The following is a 9,263-nucleotide window of genomic DNA, read 5'->3' on the forward strand; positions in this document are numbered from 1 at the left end:
GAACGTCTTAGTGGTTCATACGATTTACGAGCTTTCGTAAGCTCCTTGTGAGAATTCAGAAACATATTCAACGAACTCTTTTATAGAACACTTTTTTCTTTGTAATTTATCTCGAAAATAGCTTACGATTAATAATGCTCTATTTGATTATTATGACCCTTGAAAATTTAATTTCCAAAAATATTATCAATTCTGTTCGAATCACGCTAATCGAGAGTCATCTCCAGAATGTTCAAAACTCGCGAAAGCAAGCGCGAAAGCCAGGGAAATTTCTCGTGAATCTACAAACAGAATTTGTAATGAAAGAACCGCATAAAACCATAAATTGATTTAGTCTTATGACAGATTTTTTTTCTCACACTTTGTACCGCAATTTATAAAATATCGCACCTATCCACGGCATATGAAATGTTAGAAATTGTGTAACAGTTTTTACGGTGGTAAATATCTCTAGAACAGGAAGTGATAAGTTCTTTTTGGTTTGTCGCTGATACCTCTTGTATAAATTTTCATTACCTAAAAAAAGATGAATATCTCAACTTTAACATCATAAAAGATATACCTAATGAACAAGACACAATGGGTCAATTTAGAAATCTGAAACAGTGAAGCTATCATGTAATTTTAGCAAAGACAAAATAAAGAAAAATGTTGTTTCTTGTAAATACTTTTTTTTATATTGGGTAGGGGGAAGTGGGGCTGCCTTGAAATTGGGCGTTTTTTCTCTTATTTTGAATTGTAATTGACATTTATCATGTAATTTAGCTTTGCAATTAGTTTGATGAGCTAAATCATATCATGATAAGGTTCAATTCAATTTTAAGATAAGAGAAAAAAGCTGCCCTAATTCAAATGTGCCCTACTTCCCTCTGTAGGGGAAGATTTTCAGGCTTCGCACATACTATGCCTTCGAACGCTTCATATTTTCCCCATATTCTCTTAATGAATTTGACCTATTTTTTCAAGAAATATGTAATAAATATGTAAATAATATGTTGGGGAGAGTACTCCCCCTTCGAAAGTTCATGCCTTCGAATAATGTGAATCTTCTTTAAGTTTTCCTAAGAGACTTACACATTTCTATTAAAATATTAGTTAGCTTATTATGAATTATTAATAATAATGCGACGATCATGTGCAAATCTCTTAGGAAAAGTAAAAGAAATTCACATTATTCGAAGGCATGAACGTTCGAAGGGAGAGTGCTTTCCCCTAGTGTTCGAAACGAGAGTATGTGCGAAGCCTGAAAGCCTTCTCTGACACCTGCTAAATATTTGATTTATTTGAAATATTTTGGTGTATTTAGTACAATTAAAAAGAAAATACTTAAAAAATTTATTGAAGCTTTGAGACAAATTAGGAAAGGTATATTTACTAACTGTATGGAAGGGGTCCATAAATAATTGGCATCAGAGTAGAACCATTGGAGTGCCTTAGATCAGTTTTAATGGTACCATCCGCGAGTCCTTCGCGACAACCACTAAATCCATTAGCATTGAGTGGCGTGGGTGGTGTGGGTGGCCTATCCACAGTGTCAATGACATCGTTGTGATTGTAATCGGATATGACAGGATTTGCATGAGTTATAATGTACCCAAGAGACTTTCCTATTGTCAATCGATCGCCCATTTATTTTGTCACAGTCAATTGGATAGGACAATATTCACAACAACCATTTCAAGTCACGCTCTGCAGCAATTTTCACGCAGAATCATCACACAATTTGAGGGTTATTTCTGGATTTGGGACGTGGGTGGAATGGTTCGTTTTCTTTTTTTATATTCTGTTATTTGGAAAATTTTTCACCTCTGTGAATCAACACTGTTTACTTTTCCCACTGGCACAAGAATCACTATTCTCATCACTTTACTTTAGAGAGCTTTTTCCTCAGTCGGAATGTCTTATCAGGAATTTTATCTCTTTTGGCACAATGTGTGAAACTCTCAATGCTGACGTCACAGTAAATAAAATTCAATGGCAATTCATGTTGTTTGGCGACTCCCAAAGTAGGATTTCAATCAGTGTCCAACTTTGGGTTCTCGATGCCATCTAATTGAATTATAAACCATTCTATGCAACCCCCCCTTTGCATCACAAGTGTCTTCAGTCACCTTTCTTGCACTTTGGTCACTTTATGACTCCCCTGTTGGTATTCAAACAGAACTTCTCACACGAGATTATATTTGCTCGGGGGAAACTTAATGAGATTAAAACTGAAGTTTTTGCTCCTCGTATTCCTTACTCTTTCACCCAACAGCTAATCACATAGCAAATATACAGCAGGGTGGATTTTCCCTTTTTTTTCTTTAGTAAAAAAAGATAAAGGCAAATGGAAACACATGGGAATATTTCTGGCTAGTTGGTATAAAATAAAATATTCTCTCATGCGACAGGAGGGAAAAATGTTGAGGACTTGTCTCTCAGGCTAATTTATTATTTATTTTTAATTTGCCTAAATCCCAAGCGGATTAAAGAGGTTCCACTTTCGTTCTGTTTCACCACACTAATATTTTATTCGAGGACCGGACTCGGTTGAATTATTGAGTAAGAGAAATTCAAGATGATGATGAACGTTGTTCGATGAATTATTAAAAAATCACAAGTTTTCCCACAATTTTCTTTTTCCTTTCTTGCCACATCCAATCTTTTTTCATTCATTCACATATTGACTGATTTTTTTTCTTTCTCCATTTGGAGGTAAACATAGAAAATTCACTTGTCACGATATTGACCCTGCCTTTGGATAAATTCTATAGGAATTGATAGAATTATTTGGATGAGGAGATGCTGAAAAAAGACACCTACACCTGTGTAAATTGCAAAGAAAACTGAAATGTGGTGTTGTCAGAAAAGACGGTATTTCTAGGTTTTCAATTGTTTAAAGCTTGCGGTTTCGGCGGTAAAATTACCACGAGTCAAAGTGGCGATCTCGAAAGAAAACTTCACCTTGCGATTGTTTGGGGCATACATTTGTGCCCAACTGATCACGAAGCGTTTACAACTGCGACTAAATGACTGTATTTAAAATATGTTGCGTCAGTGGCTGTTTAATAAAGAAACGGATGTATGGTTTTCACGAGATGACTTGTTGGAATATTGAATGTATTACTAGTGATTTTCATTTAATAGTTATGTAATTTTTATTGTAAGAATTTATGCTTTGTTTTATATTCTTTAAATTAAAAAAAAGAATTGGCTCTTCTATAATTATTTAAGTTTATTTTTAAAGAATACTGAATATTCTTTAAACCAGCAATGTAATAAAACGATCAAAAGAAAATTCGTAGGATCAATTAATGAAGTGCATGATCTACCCTGTGACGGTACGGTAAGTCTTTCAGACTTCACACATACTCTGGCTTCAAACATTATATTTTTTCAATGATTTTCGGATATGTTTTAGAGCTAGTCCAGGCGAACATTTCCCCCAAACATACCTATGACCGGAAAATTCGCCATTTTGAATTATTGAAGGTCAAAGGTCAACTTCTTTGGAAGTCTCATTTTTCAACCGAATAGGTTATTTCATATTCCTTATAACCTCATTTTTTAGGAAATGTTTGACTTAAGACTAGTTATTAAGATATAGGGGAAACTGGGGCAGAAGTAAACATGAGGTAGTTGAAAATAATGATTTTTATGCCTACATTACTTGCACTTATGTACAACATTTTTTCAGTGGACAAGGATACCTATAGTATCTATAAATTTTTATAGGTCTTATCAACTGAAGTCTAACTTAAAAAATTGCAGTGGTTACAACTACCCCGTTTTTACTACTACCGCAGTTTCCCTTATTGCCACTAGGTCAGATTTATTAAAGGAACATGAGAAAAGTATGAAGTGTTTGAAGACAGAGGATGTGCGAAGCCTGAAAGCCTTCCCTTACTGAAAGTCTAAAAATATCACTTACGAGAGTATCGAGAATTCTATCGCGTTATTATAATAATTATTTTTATCATTTGAACTTAAAACAAGATCAATATCAACATCCAAATTTTTAGACACATCGAGATCTTCATATTTCTAGCCTTATCCTGCACAAGGCATAATTGAACTTTTGAAAAATATCACACAACAATATTATCACAGTTAGTTCATCGATCTGCATAATATTTATACCATTCTAAAAGACAAACGGTAAAAGATATTGGCTTGAGGTTTTTTTGTGAATATTTCTAGCCTCTCATTTGGTTTTTTATTACTGAGTTCTTCTTTTTCTCTATTTTTTAAGTTTAAATTTTTGATATAACTTTAAATTGCCAAAAATAGAAAAATACTCTTGAAAATGGCAAAATTTAGTCACGACGTTTTGAGGATGGATATCCTCTTCATCGGTTTCCGAATTTTAAGTAAAAATCACGCACAGGTTAGAGAATTTGCTGCTGCACGCAGATTGGACTTTGTTTTTTACAATTTTGCACCTTGAACCTTGAAGTTCACAATCTAAGTACTAGTTTGTATCAGTCTGAATTTGTGAAGTGCAGCCGAAAAAATTCTCACCTAGGGTTGGAGGAACGTCTGTTCGACAGGGAACCCCTATTGACACTTTTGTCAAAATGTTGAAAATTATTTAATGTATCTAGTAAAATATAAGTTATATAATGTTTTTTCTGTAATATACCTTTTACTATAAACAGAGATGTTCAAATTTCATATCCCAAATGGTACAGAGTAAGGTGTCAATAGGTGCTGACACGAGTTCTTAAAGTGTCAATAGACGTTCCTTTCACCCTACGTGATATTTCCTCTAAATTCTAAACCTGAGGAAGAGGACATCCATCTTCGAAACATCAAACAGAATGACTATATGACATCAGACCGGAAATTCGTTATGAATTTTGAAATTTTCGATTTGATTTAAAGAGATTTCTAACCTTTTGGTTTTTTATCAAACAAAATAAATGTTTTTTTTTAATTGATAAAATATTGTTCCTAAATGCTTGTTAATTCCTATTGCGTTGGAAGAGTTCGTAAAAGTTTGACCTTTTTCATAAACTTTGTTCGTAACATAATCACTTGACGAGAAGTTTTCGTTCTTTTACAAACGTTTGTTCGTACATTTTTGTTTGTCTGTCAAAAATTTATGAACAAATGATAAAATTTTACGAACATATTTTTTGTATGTTTACGAATATTTACGGACAAATGTTTGTAAAAAAATGCTCGCCAAATGTTCATATTACGAACTTGTTTTTAGGTTATACGATTTATGAGCATGTAGAAGTCCTCAACAAAGATTCATAAACCTTTGCGAATATTTTTAAAAAATATATTTTTCTGTGTAGTCATAAATTAAAAAACATCTGTAAAATATTACTAGACCACAGTTAAACTTCAAATTTTATATTTTAATTATACTTTTGTGACTATCTAGTATTTAGAATGCTCGGAATTCTGAATATTTTCGAATAATTACGTGATTAGAAAAAGCGATATGATAAAAAATAAATATAATTATTTCATTACACGTGGATAATTCTTTTTTTTAAATATTTATTTGTATTATGTATAAAATTCAATTTCTTTTTCAATTTTTTTATAAGTTAGTGAAATTTTCATAAAATCATTGAAAAATTAAAACATAATACTTCTCTTATTTTCTTCTCTGAAATTCGTAAGTTTTTAAGCAATTAAGAGTGTCCCAAGAAGCAAAATAGCTGCCTTATAGAACCAAGTATCAAACAAGTCTTTTAGTGCACTTTTAAAAGACTTAAAGTGATAATTTTCTGTTGAAATTCCTATAGAAGCTCTTAAGATCCTTAATAGTGCGCCACTTTACTTATAGTAATCTCAGTGATGGAACCAGGAGCGTTATAAGCAAATAAAAAGATTTTTGTTTCTATAATGCCTTACTTGGGGAATTCTACAAGACCATATTGAGAAAAAATTGCTTCTTGGGGTGTCAGTTATTATTTTTTTTATTTTAATAAACACATTGAAATTTTGTAAATTCTTACATTTTTGTTCATGAAAACGATTTGCAATTAGTACAAAGCTTAAAAGATACCGTAGATGCGGGTGACTAGATACCGTACCGTAGATACGTATACGTATACGTAGTGGATAGGTAAAGACTATCTTTAAGTTCTAGAAGTAAAGAAGGGCTTACGAAAAGGAGGGGGTCAAAGTCACCCGCAATTACGGTAACTTTTTATTAAAGCTATTGTAATATAAATTCACAACTCGTATATCTTAAATTTACGATATTACAATAAAACTTTACCATCTGTTTAACAAAACTACGCTTGTAGGTCTCCCGGGTATAAGTTAAGTTTGCTTCTTTGACTCTGAACAATAAAACTCCCACCTTTTCTCCCCAATTGTATACACAAAATGACTTTTTTTTTTCTTCATATTCTCTCTTCTAACACTTAATTAATGGGTATGTTTCTTTCTGTCTTCAATAACATGTGAGAAAAATTCACTCTGTCTTTCTAACTCTCTTGCATCACGAAATTGAATCTAACGTACCGGCGCTTTGGATTAATTAAAACCGTCACATTCAACTAGATAGTATATAATCCGACAAATTGATTTCCCATTTGAAGTGACTGCCAATCAAAAGGACAATACCCAATAGAATGTCACACGAGGTAGATGGCATTTTTTCTTTCGTTTGCTTTTGGCAAAAGCACAAACTCTTGTGAGTCACACAAGCAATCATCATCAATACCTTGGGGATTTTTTCTTGGCAACATTCACGACAAACACATCAAAGCCATGCAGGAAAGCTCCTTTTGCTCCAAGTGCCATATGGAAATAGATTGAGTCTGATTTTGCTTGGGAAATGATTTTCGTTTCATTCTTTTAATCCACAAATAACGAGATTAAATCCTCGTGATGCTTAAAACCATCAAAATGAAAATCCCTCACATTTACTCCATGTCCTTTAGTTTTTTTTCTCTGTCTGACATTTTTTTTCTATCCTCAACCTTTTTCTCTAATGAGAAAAAGTCCACTGTGATGAAAATTCTAGGAGTGTTAATGAAATTTGCTACATGTCTCTCTTACCTGGACTCTGAAGATTGCCATTCAATGGGACTCCTTTAATGGGTGGAGGTGGAGGAACTACAGCATTTTCTACACAGGAAACATCCATCAAAAATGAGGAGGAAGGAGAAAGAGAAAAAAAAACAGGCAAAACAGAAAATAAATATACATACAAAATAAATAAATAAATGGATAAAATTAATTCATGGGTGAGAAACAACATAACAGGATGAAAATTAAATACCTTGAGAAAATATATAGGAAAAGGTAGTAATTTCGAAGGCAAGACAAGGAATCTCTATAAATCTCTCTATGCAATGACGAAGGGGTTAAAGTTAAGAAAACAGGATTAATACATAGTCTTCCATATCAATATTTTACGCTTTTCTTCATTCACATCAATCAAGAGCGTGATATGATTGAGGAAGTGGAGGAAGTAATGTACTTCTAGAGTAGAAATCCGAGGATTATTCTTGACACTGAAAGTCACTTTAAGAATTAATGAACGTACGAGATGAATAGTGTTTGGAAAAAAATAGAAAAACGTATGAAACTTTGGGGAAAACAATTATTTGACTTCTTGACAATAATATTTATAAAGATAAAAATAGTATTTTGGCTCTTAAATTAATATTAGGCTTGTATGTGATTCTTTTGGTCAAAGTCTATAGATTTTACCAATATAAATTTGTCAAATTTCGTCTATTCACTCAGAAAAAACCTAAAAAGTTAAAACAACTCTATGGCAGAGTTGAATTAAGTCTACGAATATCGAGGTAATTGTTACTCTTTTTCGTTGTAAATTTTAGTAAATAGAGTTGAAACAACTCTTCGTTCGAGTTAAATTAATTCGTCGGATATCAATGTAATTATTACTCTTTTTCGATGTAAAATTTCATTTCGACTGAAGTATATGCTTAAGTGTTTTCGTTTTAAGAATATACTTCAGTCAAGAAGATTTTCGTGTGACAAAGTTCATAAAAAATATGAATATGCAATACGCCTAACTGTGTTATCACACTTGCACATTAAAATTTTAATATGATTCACATTAATTGTCGCTGGTGAGAGTCCAAATGTGTAATTTGTGTGTTTGAATCATTTTATATTTAAAAGTCGATCTATTTATTGATAAAAAGGTAGACTTGGCCCGTAAAAGTTGATATAAATTGATTTATAGCATTAATGCGATTTTCTCTTTAATTTTTTAATGTGAAAAATATTTATGCTTTAGGTAAATTTAAACTTATTTTTGCAGTCCAAGTCCACTTCTTTATCAATAAATAGAAAAACCCCAAATATTAAGTGACTCAAAGACACAAATAACATATTTGGACGCTCACAAGCGACAATTAATGTGAATCACATTAAAATTTTAATGTGCAAGTGTGATAACGCCGTAACAGTGCTTCATAAAGACATGTGCTTGCATCATACGTAAAATTTCGCTTGGAACATAGGGAATTTGAGGTCAAGAGAACATTAATAAAGAAAATGATAAAATAATAAAATCATAAAATTGCAAAACATATTCATTTTGGGATTTGAAAGAGGTATTTTAACTTTAAAAAAGATTTTTTATCTCTTGAAACGAGTTATATAAACTCTTAAAACGAGTTATTTTCAGTTTTAAAAGGAGTTATTTAAACTCTTTTGTCATGTAAATTTTAGGAAAAAAAGTTAAAACAACTCTTCCGAATATTACACCTAAATAGAAGTAAAATCAACTCTAAAATTTTGAAAATCACAACGAAAAAGAGTAAATTCAACATCAATTCTTGTAAGTTTTACTCGATTATTTTTCTGAGTGTTATCATATTTTTTTTATGAATTTTCCTATTTAAGAAATGTCTTGAACATTTATAAAAGAAGATAAGGTGGAGGAATTTTACACAAATTGTCATTCTTTAAATCTATTTAGCAAAATGAATATGAATTGTAATGCTAATTATGTTCTAGTGAATTCTTCTGAATCGAAAAAGATCCGCTACTGAAATTAAGTAAACTTACAGTAAAACTAAGAATAAATGTTGCTCCAAGAATTTTATTTTCTTAATTTTAGTAAAATTAAAAAAAAAATGTGTCAAAAAGTACTCTCTATAGAAATAGGATTTCGGCTTAAGTGAAACTTCTTTTTAGAATAGGTTTACATATAATGGCGGCCATAACAATACAATCAACTTCGCAAAGACCACTATTTTACCATGAGCATTTTTGTTTATTCCAATTCGTTGAAATAATTTTGACATAGAAATATTCATATAATTACC

General features: G+C 31.6%; 1 protein-coding gene across 46 annotated transcripts in view; it reads right to left on the reverse strand.

Annotated features, from left to right (window-relative positions):
• The window catches only part of LOC129802464 (sorbin and SH3 domain-containing protein 1), a 139,172-nt gene that overhangs the window by 21,381 nt on the left and 108,528 nt on the right, over nucleotides 1-9,263 (reverse strand). For 19 of the 46 annotated variants that reach the window (XM_055848277.1, XM_055848293.1, XM_055848291.1 and 16 more), the window contains one exon: nucleotides 7,015-7,083. The exons of 25 other annotated variants lie outside the window; for them this stretch is intronic. In XM_055848277.1, the coding sequence (XP_055704252.1) occupies nucleotides 7,015-7,083 (69 nt within the window). Of the gene's footprint in view, nucleotides 1-1,379; nucleotides 3,005-7,014; nucleotides 7,084-9,263 lie in introns of those variants that run through there. 2 more of the 46 variants (XM_055848324.1, XM_055848323.1) reach the window with 2 other exon arrangements.

Source organism: Phlebotomus papatasi, chromosome 2 (assembly GCF_024763615.1).
Source record: "Phlebotomus papatasi isolate M1 chromosome 2, Ppap_2.1, whole genome shotgun sequence".
Taxonomy (NCBI): Eukaryota; Metazoa; Arthropoda; class Insecta; order Diptera; family Psychodidae; genus Phlebotomus; species Phlebotomus papatasi.